We start from the raw sequence: 27,552 nt of genomic DNA, 5'->3' as shown, positions 1-27,552 counted from the left end.
AATTTTAGTTACTAATATTCATTTTCACTCAGCTTCAAGATAAAAAGAAACCTGAAGAGATAGTTTTTAGTTCCTCTATATTTATCTTCCCCCCAACTCCACAGCTTATCTGATCATTAAAGAGCAATGACTTTCCATGTAGAGTCTGTAACTCAGACTCAAAGACGTCAGCATTATAGGGCTGGGACTGGACAAAATCCACTATTAAAAACAGTAAGCTGCAGAATGCGCTGAACATAAGCCAGCACCGGGGAATGATGGGAAAGAGGCAGGGCTGAATGCCGCTGCCCGCCTATGCCAAGAGAGACTCCATGCCAGGGAACAAGGGACAGGAGACACTGCGGGGTCAGAAGGACTCAAACCCTTATAAGATATTTAGACTGCCACATACCACTGTTATCGTGGGGCAGATAAGTCTTTATCTTTCTGTCAGGCTTCTTGGGGGAAAAAAGACGTTTCAGTGGTGATCCTTTGGAAACCAGTACACATTGCCCTCAGGAGCAGGGGTACTTAACATTCTACTGCCTTATTTATCACCATTTACAATTTCAAAAGCAAGAGAGGGGCTAAGCCAAAGGGTAAGCAACCTGCCACTCACACTTCTGCATGAAAATTGACCTTAAATCTCCACATTTCTTTAAAATGCACAAGGCTGGGGTGCCTGGGTCGCTCAATGGGTTAACGCCTCTCCTTTTGGCTCAGGTCACGATCCCAGAGTCCTGGGATCGAGCCCCACATCAGGCTCTGTGCTCAGCGGAAAGCCTGCTTCTTCCTCTCTCTCTCTCTCTGCCTGCCTCTCTGCCTGCTTATAATCTGTCAAATAAATAAATAAAATCTTTAAAAAAAAATGCACAGGGCTCCATCATACCTGGTTCATCAAGTCAATTCAGAAAGAAATAGTAACTACTTTCTGAAGGGTAATAGGTAGTGACTTCCATAAAAAAACACACATGCTAGAGAAACTCTTGTATCACTTGAGAAGGAACAAAGTTATTTTCACACCTTCTGACTGCTGACAATTTTACAAGTACTATTCAAACTACAGGAAGGATGCTGGATAAACTTGTAAGCATTGCCCTATCTGCTTTTCTCTTTCCCCATCCCCCACACCCACTTTTTTTTTTTTTTTTTTTTTAAGATTCTATTTTTAAGTAATCTCCATACCCAACACGGGGCTCCAACTCACAGTCCCAAGATCAAGAGTTGCATGCTCTACTGACTGATAAGCCAGGCACCCCTCAATTCCCTTTTTTTTTTTTTTTAAGATTTTTATTTATTTATTTGACAGACAGAGATCACAAGTAGGCAGAGAGAGAGAGAGGAGGAAGCAGGCTCCCTGCTGAGCAGAGAGCCCGATGCGGGACTCAATCCCAGAACCCTAAGATCATGATCTGAGCCGAAGGCAGAGGCTTTAACCACCACCCAGGTGCCCCACTCTCTATTCCTTTTTAAAGTTTCAGTTCAGGGTGTCTGGGTGGCTCAGTGGTTGGGTGACTTCCTTTGGTTTAGGCATGATCTTGGAGTCCCAGGAATCAGTCCCACATGGGGCTCCCTGATCAGCGGGGAGACTTCTTCTCCCTCTAACCCTCCCCCCTCTCACGCTCTCTCTCTCACTCTCTCTCTCAAATAAATAAATAAAATCTTAAAAAAAAAATAAAGTTTCAGTTCATACAGCTGGGTATTTCAAAGATCAAATTCTGCATATTGCCTGTGCCTTTTAAAAAACCTATGCATAAGTCAAGGAGGGGATAAGATAGCTCTAGAACCCAGAATGTACTAACTGGCCTATCACCGGCCAGCAGGCCTAAAAGTCTAAAAAACTGTCTTCCCTTGGTTAAACAGGTTAAGTGTATCTCAAAGGATATGGGAATAGGTTGTTGGTGGGTCACAGACCATGCGAGCTGGAGGGAAAGATGATAAAGGGAGTTGAAATAGGAGTTAGAACATATCTCTGACAATTCTGCCCCTGCTGGAAAGAACTGTCTTTGATATTAAGTACAGCGGGCCCCTATCTGTAGGGGACACCACCCAAGATCCCCAGTGGGTGCCTGAAACCGTTAATACTATCTAACTATTTATAGCACATTTTGTTCTACACACACATACCTATGACGAAGTTTAATTTAAAAAAATTACGCACAGTAAGAGATTAACAGCATTAATAATAGAACAGAATAATTAGAACAATATGTTACAATAAAAGTCATGCGAATGTGGTCTCTCTCTCTCAGTTTCTTATTGTACCATACTCACCCTTCTGGTGAGGATGTGAGAGGACACAATGCCTAGGTGAGGGGATGGAGTGAGGATAATGGCATAGGCTGCTACCAGCCTTCTGACATCATCAGGGGGAGGAACATGTTTCAGACCTGCAGTCGACTGTGGGTAACTGACATCTCAGAAGGCAAAATCACAGAGAAGGGGGAGCAGGGACTGCTGTGCGTTTTAATGCTTCAAGAGGACAATCATCACATCCTTAACTGGGAACAAAGCTCCAACTGGCCATGCTTTCCCTCCATGGATGCCTCAATCAGGACTCCAACCTTAGGACCTCATGATAACCATGGAGTGTATAAACCACACTGGTGATGTCAGTCTCTTCTGGGGTACAAGACTTATGGTAGGCCTCTCTGGCTAGACCATGTGGTTAAGATCTGAGGTAACCAGAGTTACACACCAAGCTGTTAAGAGCTGCTACCTCTGGAGGGAGAGAGAGTGTGAGAGACGATGGAGGAACTGACTTTATGTGTACTTCTGTATTGCTTGATACTTTTTTCTCATCTAAGTATACTTTTTTTTACCTCATAAAAAATACCTCAGACTCATAAGGAGGGGAAACTGAATACTCAAAGCAACAACAATTTCAGAGGTATAGCATTCCTGTCACGTTTGAGGATGATTAACACTGTCATGCTATTTTTAGCAATCATTCCCTGCAACTTTTCCCCAGCGCCCAACAGCACAAGTCACCCACGGACACTTCTGTTTTTGGCATCCTGGCTGCTATAGTTGTCTCATAAACTGTTAGTATTTCAAGGAAGGAGAACGGTCTTCGATTATGGTATTTCACACACAAACAAATTCCCTCCAGCCCTCTGGTACCATTTGGAGATCATCAATCCTGGTATTAACTCCAGAAGCCATTTCCTTCCGCTCCTGTGGTGTCTCAGGACAGGGATAGAGTGAGGCCCGGAACCTGGAACATACAGACACAGCCCCATGAAAAACCAAGTTTCTTTCTTTTTCTTTTTTTTAAGGTTTTATTTATTTATTTGACAGAGATCACAAGTAGGCAGAGAGGCAGGCAAAGAGTTGAGGAAACAGGCTCTCCACTGAGCAGAGAGACCGAAGTGGGGCTTGATCCCAGCATCCTGGGATCATGACCTGAGCTGAAGGCATTGGCTTTAACCCACTGAGCTACCCGGGCACCCTGAAAACCCAAGTTTCTTAATGTGTCCATTTTAAATAACCTCAGAAAGAAATCTCAGTGTACTAGAAGGATTAAAACAGGATTAGCTCAGACTGTCACGCTGATCATTAATAAATTCTAAGTGTCCTATAGACAGAGCAAGAACATCTGAACTACCCTTACATTTTCTGCAGCTATTGAATTCCCTTAAAGTGTTAAAAAGTCAGTAGTGAGGGGTGCCTGGGTGGCTCAGTGGGTTAAGCCTCTGCCTTCAGCTCAGGTCATGATCTTAGGGTCCTGGGATCGAGCCCCGCTTCGGACTCTCTGCTCAGCAGGGAGCCTGCTTCCTCCTCTCTCTCTGCCTGCCTCTCTGCCTACTTGTGATCTCTGTCAAAAAAATAAATAAAAACTTGGGGCACCTGGGTGGCTCAGTGGGTTGAGCCGTTGCCTTCGGCTCAGGTCATGATCTCAGGGTCCTGGGGTCGAGTTCCACATCGGGCTCTCTGCTCGGCGGGGAGCCTGCTTCCCCTCTCTCTCTCTGTCTGCCTCTCCATCTACTTGTGATTTCTCTCTATCAAATAAATAAATAAAATCTTAAAAATAAATAAATAAATAAATAAATAAAAACTTTAAAAAGTAAAAATTTAAAAAAAATAAAAACTCAGTAGTGCAAATCGTATTGTAAATTATTAGAAAAAAGTGGCAAGAAAAAGAGATCCTATGGGTAGAATTTCAGAAAAGTATGAGGGCACAGTGCCTACAACACACTGCTGGGTACACAAACCCATTGTCCTAAAACAATGTAGCATTTGTTTTTTTTTTTTTTTTTTTTTTAAGATTTTATTTATTTATTTGACAGAGAGAGATCACAAGTAGGCAGAGAGGCAGGCAGAGAGAGAGGAAGGGAAGCAGGCTCCCTGCTGAGCAGAGAGCCCGATGCGGGACTCGATCCCAGCACCCCGAGATCATGACCTGAGCCGAAGGCAGCGGCTTAACCCACTGAGCCACCCAGGCGCCCACAATGTAGCATTTGTAAACCATGAGTCCTAAATACATTTTTTCAAAGAAAGGAAATTGTGGTTTTGACAGTACTTTTAAAAACGAACTTAGGTCATTTTTAATTGTTTAAAATAGTCCTAATATAATTAAAAGATATTTGCACTGTGTCAAAGTAGACTAAAAGGGTTATTGTTTCACTCTTCTATATTCCATGGCTTAATAGGCAGCCTGGCTGCACCCTCTGGGAGGCGCATCTCTCTTACCCTTCGCAGATTTTCTTGACTCTGTTTTTCAGCTGATCGCCTTGGAAGAAGATGATGAATACGGACTTGTGCACGTGGTCACCCTGGGCCCCAAACCCAAAACAAAGAATTCAGATTTCTGGCCTGGAAGAGTTCTTAAATACCCTACTTGGTGCTACAGGAACAACAGGAGTCCTTGAAGGATATGGCAACCCTGCACTGTTTAAGCTCTGTTACTAAAACATTTGCCCTGTGGTCTCCCATTCACACAAAAAAACCCTTCTGTATTTGTTTTTAAACTCAACCATGAGCTGAAATACAGATGCTAAGATGATTCTCCTTGTAGCACCATATAGCCCTTTTTACTAATTCAACCTCAGACCTTACAATGGCTGAGTAAGGACGAGGAGAGGAAAGGAAGCCATTCCTGTTTGTTCCACGCTTAGAAGTCCCCAGATAAAGGGGACTGAGGAACCATAAGGAAGTGAGGGTTTGGGGAGAATAGCGATATAGAATCTCATGCTTCATGCTAAGTTTGATCTAAGGGCCAGGGAGGAGGGCCATCTATTCCAAATACCAAGTTCACACGTGGAGTCTGACACAAGGACTGCAGAGCAAGGTCAGAAAATTAAGCATAACTGGGTGTTAACCAGTATTGTCTCTGGTTGCCTGTATTTTCTCATATTCCCAGAGTTCTTATAATAAATAACAAACAGACTTTAAAAGGATAAAAGGAGATGAGGAGTGAAGAAAATGAGGCAAAGAGTCTTAAATCCCGAAGTTCTCCAGGATGGAAAATAAACTGGAGCATGTGCCTTGTGTAGCCGCTCTGCTGTAGCTATCCAGACCCCTTTCCTCAACTTGTTGATAAAATAATGTTTCTGTTGCCCAGAAACTTGTCCGAATATTCCCGAGAACAGCTCCACATCAGGAGTCACTACAGACTGCAATGTCTCCACAACGCGAGGACAGCCTGCGGGGAGCCTGCCCAGCTCTGCTCCTCTGGGAGTTCCCTGAACCCTAAGTGTCACCACTCTCCTGTTCAGGAGGATAAATGGATAAAAGCCTCAGGTGCTCAGACCATTTCAGCTGCATGACCCACTCACTCTGAGAAGTCTCACAGTCCAACCTCTCTTTGTGGAGCAAAGGATACTCACTTAAGAAAATCCAAAGGATAACTTGCAACAGGAAAACAAAGCCCAGGCTTCCAAATAATACCAATACAAAAGTAAAGTAAATTTTTTTGCAGAACATTTCACCTTCCTTGCTTGGGAACTTTGAAATCAGGATTCACCATACTTAGTGTATGTTGATGTTAAGAGCTCTGCCCCATTATGTCAAATGCTAAGATGTCAGCCATTCCTACTTTGCAAAGCACGAGGTAGGGAAGATCCTCTGATCCTGCACAATGTATTAGTTTTAAACCAAGTTTCTAAATCTCCCAACAAATAAGTAGACAAAAAAACCTTACCAAGTAAAACTTTCATCAACTTATAAAGGTCATAGTGGAGGAGGAACTCTCTCCTCTCCTTACACATTGAACTGGAACTGGAAACTTGGAACTGGAAATTCAGATGTCACACTCTGAATTTTCATAGAAAGTTCATTAATTTTCTTTTAGCCTCTGATAAGTAACAAAGTATATAAAGCTGAAGTTTAAAATAAGGGGAGAATATACTTATAGTCCAAATAATACTGACACAGGTGAGGCTTGAAATGTCCATGCATCTGTCAGTACACATCAATGGCACATAGAGGGCGGAAGTTAAGAGGAAAAGAGCAATACTTCCTATTTGTAGATCCGGGCAGGGGGAAACTTAAGGGATCCTCTGTGGGAGGGTCAGACTCAGGGGGTACCATGCAGGGTTACTGTTCTGAGCTCCCTTTTACTAGACCTACGCCACGGGACACAATTTCCTTGTCTTACAGTCACAGGATCCTCCAAGGGGTTCTCGATTTCAGCCTGTCGCAGGAACACATTCCCCCGGCACACCCGCCAAAGCATGCGCTCAAAAGTAGGGATGCGCTCCCGGTTAATCACACCAGCCACGAAGCTGTGGGGAGAAGAGCCAGATGGGGAACTCTACTCCACACCATGGGTTGGAAGGCTTTAAGACAAAGAAGGGAAGTGAGGGGAGAGGCGCAAACATGACAAACACACAGCTATGCAATGTTATGTCAAAAGAGCTCCCAAAGTCTTCTTCCCAAAACCAGGAGAGGGTCAATGGAACAGCTCAGGAACTGAATCCAAAGTGACATAGGAACATGTCTCAAGAAGTTCAGAAGAGAACACATCCTGGAAACAAGTGAATGCCCAGCCTCACTACTCTTTTGACAGCAAAAATGAATGTGACCCCGAGTTATGGAGGGTTGAAGCACGACTTACCCAAGTCTTAAAGGTGTGCCTCTTCCCATCTCACTTGGCTCCAGGAGGGACGAGGACTCTTCCAGCAAGTCTGGATCCGCCATCTGCTGATGATGCAATTCAGCCTGAATTCACAAATCAATTAATATCTAATGAAAATAGTTAGTGGCATGCAGGGAACGAGGAACCAGGAGATAAGTTCAGAAAATAAAGACGGAAAAGAAAGAAACCACCAAAAGAGACAACATACCCACAAAAACAATAAGGGAAGAAAACAAAGGAAAGAAACAAGAGGAAAAGAAAGCTTAACTGCCCCAGTAAAGCATCTGGGGAAATGGTTTTTGAAACAAGGAATAAAGGAAAAAACATTAAATAATGGTGATAATGTATAAATCTGTTATTTGGTGGAAACCATTTTTTTCTGTTTCCCTGAATGAGCCATGAAAGTATCAGGAAATATGTGTGCATATGGATGGAAGCTGAAATGCTGCTGTTTTTAGCAAAACCAAAGCAATTGTGAAGATACTCGCAACATCAAATTTCCAGGCAGCTACAGACTAGAATTTTCCCTAGGTGGGAATGTGAAAGATGGAGACTCTCCTTCCAAGGAAGAAAGCAAGGCACAGCCACCGTCCTGAGCACAGTGTTATCAGGAGAAAGGCAGAAGGGGCATTTCCACATTCTAGGTTTCCATGTTCTTCAAAATTCAGAACATGAGAGCTTTCAACATGGCCACTGTATAAATGCCCCAAGCCATGGGATTTAAAGAGTATTTCTTGGGACGCCTGGATGGCTCAGTAGATTAAGCCGCTGCCTTTGACTCAGGTCATGATCCCAGAGTCCTGGGATCGAGTCCCGCATCAGGCTCCTTGCTCAGCAGGAAGCCTGCTTCTCTCTCCACCTATGCCTGCTTGTGCATGTTCTGTCTCTCTCTCTCTCTGACAAATAAATAAATAAATAAAATCGTACAAAAAAAAAAAAGTAAATCATATTAAAAAAAAAAAAAGAGGGGCACTTGCGTGGCTCAGTCGGTTAGGCCTCTGCCTTTGGCTCGGGTTGTAGTCCCAGGGTGTTGGGTTCGAGCCCCACGTCGGGCTCTCTGCTCAGCGGGGAGCCTGCTTCCTCTCTCTCTGCCTGCCTCTCTGTCTACTTGTGATCTCTCTCTCTGTCCAATAAATAAATAAATAAATCTTTAAAAAAATAATTAAAAAAAAAAAAAGAAAATAGTATTTCTTTCTCCACAAGCACAGTAGATGAGCAGGCCTAGGCCTCCACTGTATCAACAAAAGGAAGAAAAGATGAAAACCTCTCTGAGTGGCCTAGTTTCTGACCAGAAATCTAAGAATATTAAAAAGGTGATGTTAGGCTACATAGCTTAAGTGTCACTGAGAACAAAGTGGAACCCAATAATCTTAATCAAGTGAAGATAATGTAACTGATAATAAGCCAATATAGAGCATGTAGGATAGTTTAATTGTTCAGATTTAGAATGATTTCCACCATGACAGTTTATACAATGAAATGAAGGAGAGGGACCTTCTCAGATGGAGATCTATACTTCCTAGATGCTCTCTACCCAACACATCCTACCACCTTTTATTCTTATCAGAAAGGAAAAGCTGCTCTAAAAAATAAAGGCCAATCAACGTCTCTATCACTTGATCTCCCCAACTTTAATATCCACACACTGCTTGTTTGACCAGACTAGAAATCAGTCAGAATAACCTTCCTTTTCAAAAGCAAAACTAAACAAAAAAATTAGGAGAATTTTTCTCTATCATTTTCAATCCAAACATCAATTCAACTCCCTTCTTGTTAACCCTGTGATCAAAAAATGTCACGGGGTGGGGCGCCTATGTGGCTCAATTGTTAAGTGTCTGCTTTCAGCTCAGGTCATGTCCTAGGATCCTGGGACCAATCCCCACATCAGGCTCCCTGCTTGACGGGGGTTGGGGGGACTGCTTCTCCCTCTCCCACTCCCCCTGCTTGTGTTCCCTCTCTCGCTGTGTCTCCCTGTGTCAAATGAATGAATAAAATCTCAGAAAAAAAAAAAACAAAACAAAACCAAAAAACCTTAAAAATGTCACAAGGGAATCTCACCTGATAAGTGACAGGACCATAAAGGTAACGCCAAGGGTGGGGGAGGAGGACTTTAGGATTGAGTGTAAACCTGCGTATATAAACCAAATGATAAGGCTGAAAGCCTAAAAATAAATAAATAAATTTTGGGGGAAGTGAATTCTAAAAGTTGATGCAGGATCAACATTCAACCCTCCTTTCACTCCCCGACCCCCTGAAAAAAAAAGAAAAGGAAGGGCAGGCACTGATACATCAGAGGGCAGACAGATACTGTCCTCAGATGTTGAAAAAGTTTAAGATGAGGGGCGCCTGGGTGGCTCAGTGGGTTAAGCCTCTGCCTTCCGCTCAGGTCATGATCCCAGGGTCCTGGGATCGAGCCCCACATTGGGCTCTCTGCTCTGCGGGGAGCCTGCTTCCCCTTCTCTCTCTGACTGCCTCTCTGCCTACTTGTGATCACTCTCTCTCTGTCAAATAAATAAATAAAAATCTTTAAAAAAAAAAAATAAAAAATTTTAAAAAAAAGTTTAAGATGAGATAATGGGGGCAACAGGTTTCCATTTCCTATCAAATGGAAGTTTAGCTTTTTTGTTTCTACTTAATATCAAATCAGCTGCAAGCCACAGGTAACTCATTTTAAGGATCTAGATGACTACCTCATGTCAACTTGTTCTAGAGATGTCCCTTGGCAGAAACCAGTGAAACTGACTGCTACCCACAAGACTTCTGCCTACTTCCAGCCACGGTTCATAAGACCTGGTTTTAGTAAATCCAAAAGATCAGGCACAGTGCAAGCCTATGTGCTGTACAGGGGACAACTGCTGGAGCGGCAAAACCAGACTACCCGATCATCTACTCTCACCCTGGGACTCTGTGGGCGTACACAATCCTCAGCAGAGTTCAAACTAAATGAAAACTTGCAATAAGATTCTAATTAATAATTTCACTACTTGCTACTTAAGAATCCTAAATCTTATGGGGCGCCTGAGTGGCTCAGCAGGTTAAGCTTCTGCCTTCTGCTCAGGTCATGATCTCAGGGTCCTGGGATCGAGCCCCATATCGGGCTCTCTGCTCAGCAGTGAGCCTGCTTCACTCTCTCTCTCTGCCTACTTGTGATCTCTTTCTCCGTTAAATAAATAAAATCTTAAAAAAAAAAAAAATCCTAAACCTTACCAGAGAGGAAAGTCAAACATTTTTAAATAAAATAATTGTGCCTCATGGGGAACTAGGAGGACCAGAACTGCTCACTGAGGGCCTTTAAGACGATCTCTAAAACTGCATCATGGGGCATCTGAATCCTATTCTGGGTTCCCTAATAACAATAACAACGCTGCCAATGTGTGTCTGAATTACTTGCTATGCTCTCCGGTTCACCTTTCCCCCAGTCAGAACACGAAAACCATGCCCTGAAAGAGGAAGTGGCAGAATCTCAGCGGCGTCCTGTCCACAGCACGTCCGGTTCGAGCTGCATTAATTAACAAGAGTAAACGCTTTTACTTCCAGCTACACTGCGAGAGAAACCACATTTCATCACTGAAGGTATTCACCCAAGCCCCAGAGGAGATGGCAGATGGCAAAGAAAAGTAAAGAAAAGCAGATGGATGGAAGACGCAGAAGGAAAGGAAGGCAGGGAGACCTGCATGCCATTAACCATTACTTTTCCAGTCTTCTTTACGCTCTCATATGTTAGGGTACTTATGGTAAAAGATGCAGAGAATGCTCTCCAGCTCTTACAGTTCTTCATAAGCAAGAAGACTGAGAAAAGGATAATCATTAACAAGTCATTTTAAATGCTCTGGATAAGAAATGGCTAAGTTGAATTTGTAATCATCTTAAATCATAAGAATGCTCAATTTATGTTTACTCTTCCCCTTCCAGACATCTTGCCAATCATGACCGCTATGCCTAAAGATGGAAAGGACCATTTCCTGATTTAGCCATTTTCTGGTAACTCATTATTATAAATTACTGATCATGTTCACCAAATTTTATTTAAAAAAGAAGGGTTTGAACTGGTTGTGTTTTAGGCCATTTGCAAACATTATAATCTCAGGCATGGAAGACAATCTTGTGAAAAAAATTACATTTCCGAGATTTGAGGGTCCCAAGTTTCTTTATCTTTCGCATTATTTAAAGTGTGCGCTCACGTGCACAGATGCACTTACTCTGTGAGGACTCATTTCCTGTCAAGGTAGTGACACCTGATGCTGCTGTCTGGCAACAGTAGGGCAAGGGCCATTGAAAGGGACCTGGCTGAGCCTCTGAGTTAGTGACGTGCCTCTGCAAGGCATGGACTCTGCACTCAAGAAGAAAGGCAGAGTAGCTGTTGCCAGAAGGCTCCCCACGCTATGGTGAGGGTTCTAGGAACAAGAGAGACTGATGACAAAAGCAGCCAAAGAATCTCTCACAGCCAAAGCCTCATGCTCAAAAGTACTTCAAGATTATTACCCACCCCCCACCCTGGGGTGCCTGGGTAGCTCAGTCAGTTGGGCACCTGCCTTTGGCTCAGGTCATGATCCCGGAATCCTGGGATCGAGTTCCGCATCGGGCTCCCTGCTCAGCAGGGAGTTCTGCTTCTCCCTCTGCCTGCTGATCCCCATGCTTGTGCTCTCTCTCTCTCTCATTCTATCTCAAATAAAAAAAAATCTTAAAAAAAAAAAAAAAAAAGGTTATTCCCTGCCCCCACCAGAAAGTGTTTTGTGTAAGGGGGAAAACAACACACTATGGATCGGGCATGAAGGTCACGAAGACTTCCAGAGTGCCTTCTCAGCATGGGTGTTTCATGTTGAGATTTATTAATCACAAAGAAAATTCCTAAATCCAGAACGTGCGATTTTAAAACTGTGATCATGTTTCCAAGTGATTTCTTATTTTGTTTTTAGTATCTTGTTTTTAATAACATTAAAAACATTCAAGTAACTATTGCCTGTAAGGGAATCCACTTGTCAGTGTTTATTCAGATTTTCTCTCAGAATGCACTAGACAAGGAAACCTATTCCATTGCTTAAACTCAGGAGGTTATGAAAGACATCTGTATACATTTCAGCAACAACCCAGCAATAAACTAAGACTATATCAAAAGGGGAAGAAGGGGGGGTAGGGCAAAAGAATTAAGCCCCAAATGATGCTCAAAGTACCTGAGCTTTGATTCTGAGGCCAGCTAAAAATGGACCTGTGGGCAGCTTGGAAGGCTTTAGAAGAGCACACATCTGGGAGCAGATGTCACCGTGTTCAGGCATGTTTCCTGATATGACTCAGCAGTGCATTCCGTGAGCACAGGGACCATGTCTTACTCATCTTGAGACTCACGAAGAGTAGGTGCTCATTAAAGCTCAGTGAGTTAATGAATATAAATACAGTAACAGTTCAGGTAGTGAGCAACTGGAATTCCAGATTATTTGTTCATTAAAACCACACGGCAAAAGTGTCCATGCCTGTTGCAAAAGACCTGAAACACTTGGAAAGAGTTCATCACACTGCCCCACACCCTCTAATGCAATGAGATATCGAGTACTAGTGAAAGAAGTTTCTGTCAGTCTCAAAATTCTCCACTCAGTCAGCAAACTGAATATTCACACCAAACCTCTCTTGGTACATAGCCAGATTCTGATTCTTGGGATGATCACGCAATTAAATTAATCTGAGCTTTTCCCTGTTCCCTTGCCCCAACGGATTTTTTTTAATTAGCGTGGCTTCACTGAATCAGTTCTTAGTTACTGAAGAATGTGTCACATCTTCAGCTAACTTTCTGGAGCCAAGCGGTTCACAAACTAGTGTGCCTCAGAGTCACCTTGTGAAAACAGATTGCTGGGCCCCACCCGCAGAGTTTCAGATTCCCTGAGTCTGGAGTGAGGACTAGTAATGTGCATTCTGACAAGTTCCCGGGTGAGGCTCACGCTGCTGGTTACAGACCCCGTGCTCCAGTCTAGAGGGCTAGAGAATTGGTCTTTCCCTAAAAGACAGATATTAAAAGTAGAACTGAGAATACATCACATGGGGCGGTTGGGTGGCTCAGTGGGTTAAGCTTCTGCCTTCAGCTCAGGTCGTGATCCCAGGATTTTGGGATGGAGTCCCACATCGGGCTCCCTGTTCAGCGGGGAGCCTGCTTCTCCCTCTCCCCCACTGCTCGTGCACTCTCTCTCTCTCTCTCTTGCTCTCAAAGAAATAAGTAAAATCTTTAAAAAGAGAGAGAGAATACATCATGTGCTAACTAAAATGGGCCTTCTATTTTTAAAAAGTTTTGCCAAATTTGTCGTCATTGTTGAGCAAAGGAAATGAAGAATTTTATGGAAGGCACACTGAACAGTGGCTGGACCAACAGCTGAAGTGTCTGGTATTACTAATCTGGTGGCCAAGACACCTGACCATAAAAAAGAGAATTACCAGTATCTTGGGCCACCCATAAAGCAAGACCCGGCTGAAAGTCCTCTCCAGGTGTAATTAGAAGGAAGCCCTCCTTTTAAAAAACCTACATTTTTAACGCAGGAATTGATTTACATTTTTCTCTATAAAGTAGTGCAATTGAGTCTCTGTGAAAACCCAGGAACTTCAAAACAGGCATCCTTCCAGTATTTCCATACAACATAAAAAAAAACTCTTGAAAAATTAAAATGTGATATGTGCTCTGTGGATAGTTACAAATATGCTCATGACTGATAAGCAAACATAGAGAAATAAAATAAAAATAAAAACTTGATGATAAAAAGTTCAGAGGTTAAAACTTCATTATAGTTTCATGTAGGACCGAATGTTTCTTGTTGCTTTAACTTTTACCTTAACCCTTTACTTACCTTAAAATGTAATGTAAAAATTTCAACTATGTATATACAACTACTTTAGGGTTCCTTTCCCCAGCTCGGGATGAAAAACTGCAGAAAATGCAAAAATATACAAAACCATGACTGGCTGTGTACTGCATGAAAAATGGAACATAATCTGATTATTTCTTCAACTAAAATGGTGCAAAGATGGTACTGCTTTCAAACTAGCAAATTAAAATAATTTCTGGCATAACAACATGGCCCATTTGTGCGGGTGTGATATCAGCTGCTCAAATACTAAAAGAAACAATAGTCTGACCTCATCAAAAAACTGCTGAGTTTTGCGAAGTATAAACTTTAATTCAGTCAGTTCCAGGAAATTTCTCTTCAGAGCTTCCTGGTTTGTGTTGATCTCCTTCAGTTCATTTTCAATCTTCTCAAAATTGGCCTACAGGAAAAAAAAAATCAAACTATTAACTTACACTAAGCTCAACATGCTTGTTCTGAAAGACAGATGAATTCATCCATCCCATAGAATTCTTGCAACCCTCATGGTTCAAACAACTTTTATACCTACCCAGCAAATATGTGATTTTGCCAGGACAATTTTCTTGATGAAAATTTTTTGCTTAGCATCTTCTGTCTTTATCTATAGGTTCTATTACACACTTGGTTGAATTTCTCAGGGGACTTTGGTTGGATAAAATAAATATGGAAAAGTCTACTGCTGGGGTGCCTGGGTGGCTCAGTTGGTTGAGTGACTGCTTTCGGCTGGGATCGAGTCCCATATCGGGCTTCCTCTGCTTTGCAGGGAGCCTACTTCTCCCTCTCCCTCTGCCTGTCACTCCCCCTGCTTGTTCTCTCTCTGTCAAGTAAATAAATAAAATCTTAAAAAAAAAAAAAAAGTCTACTGCTTATTCATTTAGTCTGTGAGATTAATCAGATGGTAGTAAGTTGACATTAATCCAATAAGGTTTCAATAAGGAGATAAATGTTTATTTGGTAACGTGATATTGTTCAAGACAGTGCTCTATAATAAGTCTCCACAAGAAACTCATAAGCAAGAGACAATGTGGACAATGGCAGCAAGAATTCCTCTACTCTCCATTCACACAGGAAAATAATTTCTGCATTTAAGTAGAAAGAAACATATCTGGCTTCCTTAGAATTGTTTACCTCTAAGTCAATCATGTCCCGGGGGAAGGGCACCTCTGGGTTTTCACCAGTGTCCATAATTGGGATATTAGCTTTTCTTATCTCTTTCTCAACAAATCCTAAAACGACAGAATCAAAACATTCATGTAAAACATAGGCCTGGAATTGCCAATATTTGAGGAAAAAAATAAGAGCAAAAACCTGGCTAAAAAGAGCTTTGTTCTATAAAGATACTTTCATATGAAGGCAGCACAACATGTAAATTATTTTTCCTCCACGTTCCTTTTCTTTCACTGCACGCTCTCTAAATCACAGACTCCCCAGCGGTGCCTGGGTGGCTCAGTGGGTTAAAGCCTCTGCCTTTGGCTCAGGTCATGATCCCAGGGTCCTGGGCTCTCTGCTCAGCAGGAGCTTGCTTCCCCTGTCCCACCTCCCTCTCTGTCTACTCATGATCTTTCAAATAAATAAATAAAATCTTTAAATCACAGACACCCCAAAGAGGATTATCATCCCACAACCATCTTCTTTCTCTCTCGTGATCTTAAATGCTCATCTGCGTCAGTTCTCCCCCCTGTGCAACCAGTACTCCGGAGTACGATGGTTCAATTTGTAGATACTGCTGTAGAGCAGAGCTACGGAAGGGCACAATTCAATAGAATATTTGACATTTAGCATACTAGTGAGACAACTCCAGATCAACAGTTTCATAAAATATGAAAACAATAATTATCGGTTTTAACAGAACAAAAAAACAAAAAGTGACATGGAGTAAGGCCCCAAAATACCAGAAAAGTGACAACTAGTGACTTTTTTTTAGGGCAGAGACCAAATTTACCCATCAGCTAGCTGAAAGCTGGCACAGGAGAGTAACAAGATCATTGGTTTGGGAGCCATTGAGAGCAATCGGGATTCAAATACTGATTCCAGCATAACTGGTTATGTTCTTGGGCAAGTCACTTAACCTCTCTGATCTTTGGTTTCCTCATCTATTTACTTGTTTATTTATTATTTATTTTTAAAGTAATCTCTACACCCAACGTGGGGCTCGAACTCATGACCCTGAGATCAAGAGTGAGATGTTCTACCAACTATGCCAGCCAGGTGCCCCAGCTTCCTCATTTATTAAATGAGGTTAACACCCACCTGAAGGATGAAATAAAGTCTATGAACACCCCAACTCTCCACAGGACTCTTAAGTGTGTTAGTTTCTTCCCTCATAGAAAGGCTATATTGACATCTTAGATAGTGGGGCATCTCGATGGTTTAGTCGGTGGAGCATGCAACTCTTGATTTCAGAGCTGTGGGTTTAAGCCCCATGCTGGATATAGAAATTGCTTAAAAATAAGATCTTTAGGGGTGCCTGGGTGGCTCAGTGAGTTAGAGCCTCTACCTTCAGCTCAGGTCATGATCCCAGGGTCCTGGGATCGAGTCTCTGCTCAGCAGGGAGCTGGCTTTGCTTCCTCTCTCTCTGCCTGCCTCTCTGTCTACTTGATATCTCTGTCTGTCAAATAAATAAATAAAATCTTAAAAAAAAAAATTTTTTTTTAAATAAATAATTATTGGGGCATCTGGATGGCTCAGATCATTAAGCATCTGCTTTCGGCTCAGGTCATGATCTCCAGGTCCTGGGATCAAGGCCCATGATGGGTTCCCTGATCACCAGGAGTCTGCTTCTGCTTTTCCCTCTCCCTCTGCCTTTCCCTCTGCTGTGCTCTGTCTCTTTCTCTCTCTCTCATAAATGAATAAAAATCTTTTTTTTTTAATATTTTATTTATTTCCTAGAGAGAGAGAGATTACAAGTAGGCAGAGAGGCAGGCAGAGAGCCCTATGCGGGGCTCGATCCCAAGACCCTGATATCATGACCTGAGCCGAAGGCAAAGGCTTAACCCCCTGAGCCACCCAGACACCCCAATGAATAAAAATCTTTAAACAAATAAAATAAAAAATTATTTAATAAAATAAGATGGGGGTCTATGCCCTGCCTCTCATAATTCTATAATGCAGTACTGGTATAAAAACCTTCCTACACACACACACAAAAATAATAATAATAACCATTATGTTCAGTTTTCAGCCTTGTCATCTCAAACAAGGTTTCCATTAAGCACCACCTACACCCAATACCATAAAATCTACTTGTACACAAGAAATCCATCTTAATATCAGGATCGTAAGACTATTCTTTCTTTCTTTTTCTTCTGTAGGATTTTCTTCTTTTGTTAAGAGGACTAGTGTTTCTAGTTTAAGACAAATGATTCGTTACAGGAATATAATATGGAACCAAAAATGCACATACGAAGCTTTCGATCCATTTCTTCGCATCTTCTAACTTCATTCACAAATTTCCGCTGGAAAACATTCACATCTGGATTTAACTGCAAAATAAGAACACAATACCACATATTTAAATGCTGCATCTATTTTCTGTTTCACAAGCAACACTCTGCAAAGCGAAAATCTAACGTGTCAGTGCATGATGCAACACTAACAAAAATGGCCTACCGATTACATAAACTGTTTTGAGGCCAATCACATCAACTGAAGGCAAAAAACCCTCCTGCACCATAGCACCATATTACTAGAATGGAGGCAAATTAGAGAAAACAATACAGTACAAATGGTCTTCCCAGGCCAAGGTCTCAGTAAGCTCCCCCAACCAAAAATTTGAGCAATGGCTGTAACAGAAGCTCTGCCAGGTTTTCCTTCTCTTCATCCCCAACAGAAGACACAGAAAGCAAACTTCTCTTATTCTTCCAGAGTCTTCACTTCCTAGGGATAGGCTGGTTTTTTAGTCATACATCACAAGTAATTTTCAAAGCAATGTGACATTCTGGGAAATAAAACAAAAATAAAACTTCCTACTTACTAAGAAGCCTGCAGTCTAATAAAGAAAAAGGATGAAGACAACCAGTAAGATACCACGTGATAAACTTTTTATTTATTTATTTGACATCCTGAGATCACAAGTAGGCAGAGAGGCGGGGGGGGGGGGGGGGGCAGGGGGTAAGCAGGCTTCCTGCTGAGCAGGGAGCACGATGTGGGGCTTGATCCCAGGACCCTGAGAGCATGACCTGAGCTGAAGGCAGAGTCTTAACCCACAGAGCCACCCAGGTGTCCCCCATGTGATAAACTCTGTAAAAGTAATACAGATAAGGGACACCTGGGTGGCTCAGTCTGTTAAGGATCTGACTCTTGGTTTCGGGTCAGGTCGTGATCAGGTCAGGCTTTGCACTTAGCATGGAGTCTGCTTAAAATTCTCCCACTCCAGGCCTCCTGGGTGGCTTGGTTAAGCATTTGCCTTTGGCTCAGGTCATGATCTCAGCCTGGCATCGAGCCCCGTATCGAGCTCTGGGGGTAAGGGGTGGGTCTGCCTCTCCCTCTTCCTCTGCACCCTCCACCACCTGTGCCTCTCTCTCACTCTCTCTCTCTTTGTCTCAAATAAATAAATAAAACCTTTAAATAAAAAAATAAAAAGAATTTTATTTTATTTTTTTTTAAAGGTTTTATTTATTTATTTGACAGAGAGAGATCACAAGTAGGCAGAGAGGCAGGCAGAGAGAGAGAAGAGGAGGAAGCCGACTCCCTGCTACGCAGAGAGCCCGATGCGGGACTCGATCCCAGGACCCTGAGATCATGACCTGAGCCGAAGGCAGCGGCTTAACCCACTGAGCCACCCAGGCGCCCAAAATAAAAAGAATTTTAAAAAAAGATTTCTCACCCCTTTCCTTTTGCCTCTTCCCCCTGCACATGCACACACTCTCTCTAAAACAAATAAATCAAATTTAATTTAAAAATGAGCTTAGAAGTAATAAAAAAAATTTAAAAATAAAGAGCAATACAGGGGCGCCTGGTTGGCTCAGTGGGTTGAGCCACTGCCTTCGGCTCGGGTCGTGATCTCAGGGTCCTGGGATCGAGTCCCGCATTGGGCTCTCTGCTTGGCGGGGAGCCTGCTTCCCTCTCTCTCTCTGCCTGCCTCTATGTCTACTTGTGATCTCTCTCTGTCAAATAAATAAATAAAATCTTAAAAAAAAAAAAAAAAGCAATACAAATAATGAGCTATGGCTACTCACTCAACATTTATGGAGCACCAACTATGTGCCAGGCACTATAACAGGCACCAGTGTAAATACCAAAGAGTATGCCCCAGTTTTGAGGAGTTATCAGACCCATGGATGAGACAGACACAAACTAATAAATACAATTTGTTGTGATAAATACTATTTTTTAAAAAGTAAATATTGTCATTTTCTTATACATTTAAACATACACCTACCTACCTCATGACTAAGCATTCCACTACTAGGTATTTGCTTAAGAGAAATGAAACCTGTCTCCAGAGACTTGTACAAGAATGTTTACAGCAGCTCTAACCACAAATATGGCACTGTTCCAAATATCCAACAACAGGAGAACAGATAAAGAGATTGTGGTATATTCATGCAACAGAATACTATTCTGTAATAAAAAGAGAATCAACTATAGATACACATAAAAACAGACACATCTCAACACTAGCTTGAGTTAACAAAGTCAGACATAAGCCTTTGCAATGTATGATTCTATTTATACAAGTTCAAGAAAGGCAAAACTAATCTATGATGGTAGGAATCAAACTAGTAGAGAATGACCAGAAATAGGCAGAAAATACTTTTCTGGGCTGATGCAAATATTCTATATCTTGACTGGAGTGGTGTTTGCAGAGGTAAAAAATTTACCAAATCATCAAATTGTACTCTTAGGGTCTATGCATCTCAGTGAATATAAATTTTACATCCAAAAAAAAAAAAGTGGGGGGAGAAAAGGAAAGAAAAGAAAAGGGAAAAAAATGAAAGAACGAAAGAAAGAAATGAAAATATACAGGAATTACTATAAGAAAAAAATGAGTAAGTCAAAAAAATGTATAAAGGAAACACTTGAGGTGGGACTCTGGGAGATGAGGCAGAGTTCACCAAGCAGAAATAGGCAGAATGAAGCAGAAAGACTAAGACAAGTGACTCAGAGACATAAATAAGTTGTATATTCAGAGAAGGGGAAGAATTTTTCCACAGGCAGAATGGAATCAAATAATCCCATTTCTTAGAAACACTTTTTAAAGATTTACTTCTTAAAATAATACTGTATATGCAGAATAAATTGTAAGAGGGATAGACTGATAAATGGAGAAACCAGTAAGGACATCATCAGTATTATATTAATATTAGAGAGAATCTAAGGCAAAAAGCATTATTAGGGATTATAAGAATAACTATAAACAATTTCCCAGAAGATGTAATAATCCTAAACTTGGATGTCTCTAAGAAAATGTTTGCTTTTTTCACTGAGCAGGCAGTATCTTGGCCTTCCATTCATAAATTTCCACTTCAATAAACATGAAACTAAGGTGAAAGGAGCTACAAAAGACTCCTGATAACTCTACTGGTTTCATTATCTGTAGGCAAAGTTCAACTGCAACCAGTGTCAGATAAGACGTTTCAAAATATCTGGGCAAGGCATCCTCAAGATATTTCCAACAGAGATTAACAGAACCACAAGGAGACAACTGACAATCTGTCTACGTAGTGGAAATTTTTAAATACAATTTTAAATTATTAATTCAAAAAGTCTACCAAATAATAAGGACAGAAAAAATGTGAACAACCTAATCAATGAGCTTAATCTAAAACATACACACACATATTTTTCTTATCCCAGTATCTAATAGTTCTCTAGGAATTCATTATGAAAACTGAGCACAACAGGTCATACAGCAGATCTCAGTAAAGAACTTTGCTATACAGATAATGTTCTATGACAACGTAATTAAGTTAAAAAGCAAAATCAGGGGGCGCCTGGGTGGCTCAGTGGGTTAAGCCGCTGCCTTCGGCTCAGGTCATGGTCTCAGGGTCCTGGGATCGAGTCCCGCATCGGGCTCTCTGCTCAGCGGGGAGCCTGCTTCCCTCTCTCTCTCTCTCTGCCTGCCTCTCCATCTACTTGTGATTTCTCTCTGTCCAATAAATAAATAAAATCTTAAAAAAAAAAAAAATCAAAATCAGGGACACCTGGGTGGCTCAGTGGGTTAAAGCCTCTGCCTTCGGTTCAGGTCATGATCCCAGGGTCCAGGAATCGAGCCTCGCAGCGGGCTTCAGCTCAGCGGGGAGCCTGCTTCCCCACCCCCTCTCTCTGCCTACTTGTGATATATCTGTCAAATAAATAAATAAAAATCTTAAAAAAAAAAAATCCGAATCAAGGGGCACATGGGTGGCTCAGTTGCTTAAGCATCCAACTATTGGTTTCAGCTCAGCTCATGATCTCAGCATGAGATGGAGCCCCATCTGTCTTCTGCTCAGTGCGGAGTCTGCTTGAAGATTCTCTCCCTCTGCCCCTTCCCCCACTAGCATAAACACACACTCAGTTGAGTGGCCAAATCTTGGTTTCAGCTCAGGTCCCAATCTCAAGGATCACGAGATCAAGCTCCACATGGGGCTCTGCACTACTTAAAAGGACTCTCTCTCCTAGGCTCAGGTTGTGATCTCAGGGTTGAGATCAAGCCCTACAATGGACTCCATACTTAGTGCAGAGTCTGCTTGGGATTCTTTCTCTCCCGCTGCCCCTTTCCCCCACACATACTCTCCCACTCTTTCTCTTTCTAAAATAAATAAAGTCTTTTTTAAAAAAAGGCTTTCTCTCCCTCTCCCTCTGCCCCTATCCTCCTGGCTCTACACACAGACTCTCTCTCTCTCTCTAAATAGATTAATTTAAAACAACAACAACAACAACAACCTAAAGGACATATTTGGAAATTCTAAAATAGTACTGAATAATTCATGGCTCAAAGAAGAAATCATGGGGCGCCTGGGTGGCTCAGTCAGTTAAGTATCTGCTTTCCGCTCAGGTCATGATCCTAGGATCCTGGGATCGAGCTCGCACTGGGCTCCCTGTTCAGCCGGGAGCCTGCTTCTCCCTCTCCTACTTCCCCTGCTTGTATTCTCTTTCTCTCTGCCAAAGAAATAAATAAAATCTTAAAAAATAAATAAATAAAAAGACAAAATAAACAAAATTCTGTTAGGCTGAGGGAAGTCATAAATAAATGTAAGAATCTAAAAAGACAACTATAGTGCTTGCTTTAGCAGCATGTATGCTAAAAAAAAATTAAATTAAGTTAAAAAAAATAATAAAGGAATTATACAAAGATTAGCACATCCCCTGCACAATGAATGTACACAAAATCCTGAAGTGTTCTGTACAACAAAATAATAAATAGGCAATTATAAATGAATAATACTAAAATGAGTGTTAGGCCAATAACTCCTCAGACAGTTTAGATTAAAACAATTTTCTAGAAAAATACAGCTTATCAAAACTGAAAAGAAAGAAAAAAAAAACAGAATAAGTCTATAATCAGTAAAGAAATTTCAATGGTTAAAATATATCCATCTAAAAATACCATGCCTAAATCCATCAAAATCCTAGAGGAGAACACAGGCAGCAACCTCTGTGACCTCGGCTGCAGCAATTTCTTGGTAGACACATCTCTCCACAGGCAAAAGAAATGAAGGGAAAAATGAACTACTGAAACTTCATCAAAATAAAAATCTCTCACACAACAGAGGAAACAGTAAAAAACAAAAACAAAACAAAAGACAATCGACAGAATGGGAGAACATATTTGCAAATGACGTATCAGACAAAGGGTTAGTTTCCAAAATCTATAAAGAACTCATCAAACTGAACACCCAAAGGACAAATACTCCAATCAAGAAATGGGCAGAAGTCATGAACAGACATTTCTCCAAAGACGACATCCAAATGGCCAACAGACACAGAAAAAAATGCTCAAAATTACTTGGCATCAGGGAAATACAAATCGAAACCACAATGAGATACCACCTCACACCAGTCAGAATGGCTAAAATTAACAAGTAGGAAATGACAGATGTTGGCAAGGATACAGAGAAAGGGGAACCCTCCTACACTGTTGGCAGGAATGCAAGCTGGTGCGGACACTCTGGTAAACAGTATGGAGGTTCCTTAAAAAGAAAATAGAGCTGGGACGCCTGGGTCGCTCAGTTGGTTGAGCAGCTGCCTTCGGCTCAGGTCATGATCCCAGCATCCTGGGATCGAGTACCACATCGGGCTCCTTGCTCGGCAGGGAGCCTGCTTCTCCCTCGGCCTCTGCCTGCCATTCTGTCTGCCTGTGCTCGCTCTCTCTCCCTCTCTCTCTGAAGAATAAATAAAATCTTTAAAAAAAAAAAAAAATAGAGCTATCCTATGACCCAGCACACTACTGGGTATTTACCCCAAAGATACAAATGTAGTGATCTGAAGGAATACCTGCACCCCAATGTTTATAGCAACAATGTCCACAATAGCCAAAGTACAGAAAGAGTCCAGATGTCCATTGATAGATTAATGGATACAGATGTGGTATATGTGTGGATACATATATATATATACACACATAATATATGTACATATATACACAGAGCTGTGGTATCTGTGTGTACACACACACACACACACACACACACACACACACACAATGGAATATTACACAGCCATCGAAAAATGAAATCTTGCCATCTGCAATGACATGGAATTAGAGGGTATTATGCTAAGCAAAAATAAGTCAGTCAAAGAAAGACAATTATCCTATGATCTCACTGCTATGTGGAATTTAAGAAACAAAACAAACCACAAGAGACTTTTTTCTTTAATTTTAAAATTTTTTATTTTTTATAAACATATAATGTATTTTTTCCCCAGGGGTACAGGTCTGTGAATCGCCAGGTTTACACACTTCACAGCACTCACTATAGCACATACCCTCCCCAATGTCCAAAACCCCACCCCGCTTCTCCCAACCTCCCTCCCCCCAGCAACCCTCAGTTTGTTTTGTGAGATTAAGAGTCACTTATGGTTTGAAGAGACTCTTAATCATAGGAAATAAACTGGGTGTTGCTGAAGGATGGTAGGTGGGTGGATGGGGTAACTGGATGATGTATATTAGGGAAGGCATGTGATTTAATGAATACTGGCTATTATCTAAGACTGATGAATCACAGACCTGTACCTCTGAAACCAATAATATGTTAATTTTTAAAAAGCAAGCAAGAAAAAAATTAAAATCAAAATTAAAATATCAGGACTTAGAGGTGCCTGGCTGACTCAGCGGATAGAATGTGTGACTCCTTGGACGGGACTGGAAGAGATTATGCTGAGTGAAATAAGTCAAGCAGAGAGAGTCAATTATCATATGGTTTCACTTATTTGTGGAGCATAACAAATATCATGGAGGACAAGGGGTGTTAGAGAGGAGAAGGGAGTTGGGGTAAATTGGAAGGGGAGGTGAATCATGAGAGACTATGGACTCTGAAAAACAATCTGAGGGGTTTGAAGTGGCGGGGGGAGTACCAGGTGGTGAGTATTATAGAGGGCACGGGCACGGATTGTATGGAGCACTGGGTGTGGTGAAAAAATAATGAATACTGTTTTTCTGAAAATAAATAAATTATTTTTTTAAAATATCTGAAGTGGAAAAAAAAAAAAAAAGAATGTGTGACTCCTGATCTCAGGGTTCATGAGTTCAAGCTCTCCACTGGGTGTAGAGCTTACTTTAAAAAAATAATATAATAAAGAAATAAGAACATCAGGCCTGGAAGGTTTAAAAAGAGTTTCCACTAATCTTTCAAAAACTAGATTAAGCCCAAATCTTTGAAAAATTATTACAAAGAGGAAAAATAAAGGAACACTCCTCAACTAGTAAATAGGACTGGCCAGTATAAACTTGATACCAGATAAGAACAGTTTGAGAAAGGACAATACAAGCCATATCACTTATCGATACAGTAAATCCTTACTCACAGTTTTAGTTACCTGCAGTCATCTTAGTCTGTGCAAGTGATCCTCCTTCTGACATACACTCAGAAAGTCAACAGTAGCCCTACACTTCGTCACCACGCCTACATCATTCACCTCACCGAGTCTCCTCACCTAAGTATTTTATGCTCACATCCTCACAAAAAGGGTGAGTACAGTACAATAAGATATTTTGAGAGGGACCAAATGCACATAACTTTCATTACAGTATATGCTATAATTGTTCTATTTTATTATTATTGTGTTGGTATCTTACTGTGCCTAATTTATAAACTAAACTTTACCATAGGTATATATGTAGAGCAAGAAACAATATATGTACAGGGTTTAATACTCTCTCTGGTTTCAGGCACCCACGGTGAGACTTGGAATGTGTCCCCATGGATAAGGAGGGGGATTACTGTAGAAGAAAAAAAAAATCCTCATACAACATCAGGAAACTGACCCTCCAAATTCTTTTGAAATACACTTCATGACCAACTTGAGTTTACCCAAGTTTGCAAGGATGATTTTACATCAAAAACAAAAAATCAGCGTGCCTGGGTGGCTCAGTTGGTTAAGCGACAGCCTTTGGCTCAGGTCATGATCCTGGGGTCCCAGGATCAAGTCCCGCATCTGAGTTCCTGCTCAGCAGGGAGTCTGCTTCTCCCACTGACCTCTCTCCTCTCATGCGCGCTCTCTCTCTCAAATAAATACATAAAATCTTTTTTTTAACCCACTGAGCCACCCAGGCACCCCTAAATACATAAAATCTTTAAAAACAAAACAAAACAAAACAAAAAATCTATACAAATGGCCAATAAGCATATGAAAAGATACTCCATATAATTAGCCATGAGGGAAATGCAAACCAAAACCACTGTGAGATACAACTTCATAGCCACTAGAATGGCTATAATAAAATCTTTAATTTTTTTTTCAGATTTAATTTATTTACTTGAGAGAGAGAAAAGTGAACAAGTATGAGGTGGGGGGTGGGTACCAGAGGGAGAGGAAGAGGGAGAAGCAGACTCCCAACTGAGCAGGGACCCTGACAAAGGGCTCAATCCCAGGACCCAGAGATCATGACCTGAGCCAAAGGCAGACGCTTAACTGACTGAACCACCCAGGCACCCCTCTGATAAAATTTTTCAAATAGAAAATAACAAGTGTTGGTGAGGATGGGAAGAAGTTGGAACCCCTGTACATTGCTGGTGGGAATGTAAAGGGCTGTGGCTGTTGTAAAAAGCAGTTTGGAGGTTCCTCAAAAAGTTAAACACAGAATTACCATATAACCCAATAATTCCACCCGTAGGTATACAACCAAAAGAAATAAGAACTCAAACAAATATTGGTACACAAATGCTTGCAGCAGCATTACCGACAAGACTTAAAAACTGGAAACAACCCAAATAAGGTCACCAACTGATGAATGAATAAACACAAGTATTACACATACAATGGAATATCATACAGCCATAAGAAGGAACGAAGTCCTAATACAAGCTACAAGGTCGATGAACCTGGACAATACCACGCTAAGTGAGACACAGAAGGCAACATATCCTATGATTCCAATTATGTCCAGAATAGGGAAAGCCCTAGAGACAGAGATAGATTAAGTAGTTGGCCAGGGTATGAGAAGGGACTGCTAATGGGTACAGGGCTTCTTTTGAGGGTAATGAAATGCTGGAATTAGACAGTAGTGACAGTTGCACAACCCCGTGAATACACTAAAAACCAATGAATTGTACACTGTGAAATGGTGACTTTTTTTTGGCTTATCTCAATTTTAACAAACATAGGCAGTAGAGTCAGACAGTAGAGGGGTACAGATGTGTGTACCCTGGGTAGCTATTTTCATCTATGTCATAGGTTCCTAGTGTGGAAAATGCAAATGGTGGGTTCCACTCTTCAAAAGTAGGTTCTATTTCTCCAGTGCTATGAGGAATGCCCACAGTAATAATGTAAAATGCTCAACATGCATCGATCAAAAAATGCAAACTATCCTTGTGAATTTAAGTGTTAGACAGTAAGGGACTGAACAGTAGAGAAGAAGTATGTCCAAAAGAAGAGTGGATGAGGGGACCGATGAGTCACAGAAGATTTTGAACGGGCTGAGTGAGAAAAATGTCTTATTCAATTGTCTGTCTAAAACCCAGAGTGGTATCTTTTGCAGAGAAGATAGGTAACAACTCTATAGCTCTCTCTTATATCAAAACCCTGAATTCATTTTAATATGTTGCACATTTTCACAGGAAAAATAGATACAAAAAACAAAGTACAGATACAAGCTGCAACATGGATGAACCTTGAAAACACGCCAGATGGAAGAAGCCAGTCACAAAAGACTACACAGTATATGATTCCATTGACATGAAATGTTCAGATAAGCAAATCCATAGAAACAGAAATTAGATTAGCGGCTTTCAGGGGATGGAAGGGGGAGGGGGTATAGGGACGAAATGGGCAGTGACTATTAATGGGTTCAGGGTTTCTTGTCAGGGTAATAAAAATTTTTAAACTGTGGTGATGGGTTCAAAATAATTCAAAATAATTGAATTATACACTTCAAATCAACAAATTATACGGTATGTGAATTATAGCTCAGTAATTCTGTTAAAAAAAGACCATAGGAAATAATCTGGATATGTAATTTACCAAATTAATAGATTAAAGGAAAAAACATGGGCGACTGGGTACCTCAGTCAG

General features: G+C 41.2%; 1 protein-coding gene across 17 annotated transcripts in view; it reads right to left on the bottom strand.

Annotated features, from left to right (window-relative positions):
• ATP6V0A1 (ATPase H+ transporting V0 subunit a1) overlaps window positions 1–27,552 on the bottom strand; it is a 66,974-nt gene that overhangs the window by 28,781 nt on the left and 10,641 nt on the right. For 9 of the 17 annotated variants that reach the window (XR_014304676.1, XR_014304678.1, XM_082706102.1 and 6 more), the window contains exons 3-9: window positions 17,303–17,381; window positions 15,028–15,125; window positions 14,171–14,299; window positions 7,037–7,140; window positions 6,578–6,704; window positions 4,672–4,754; window positions 3,103–3,196 (exon numbers count right to left, since the gene is read on the bottom strand). Coding sequence is in view for 13 of the 17 variants with exons in the window: in XM_082706102.1 (XP_082562228.1) it covers window positions 3,103–3,196; window positions 4,672–4,754; window positions 6,578–6,704; window positions 7,037–7,140; window positions 14,171–14,299; window positions 15,028–15,125; window positions 17,303–17,381 (714 nt within the window). In the remaining 4 variants the exon portion in view is untranslated. The remainder of the gene's footprint in view (window positions 1–3,102; window positions 3,197–4,671; window positions 4,755–6,577; window positions 6,705–7,036; window positions 7,141–14,170; window positions 14,300–15,027; window positions 15,126–17,302; window positions 17,382–27,552) is intronic. The other 8 variants (XR_014304677.1, XR_014304679.1, XM_082706100.1 and 5 more) reach the window with 1 other exon arrangement.

The sequence above is a fragment of the Mustela nivalis genome (genome assembly GCF_964662115.1).
Source record: "Mustela nivalis genome assembly, chromosome: 17".
NCBI lineage: Eukaryota > Metazoa > Chordata > Mammalia > Carnivora > Mustelidae > Mustela > Mustela nivalis.
This window is presented reverse-complemented; position numbering and strand designations above follow the sequence as displayed.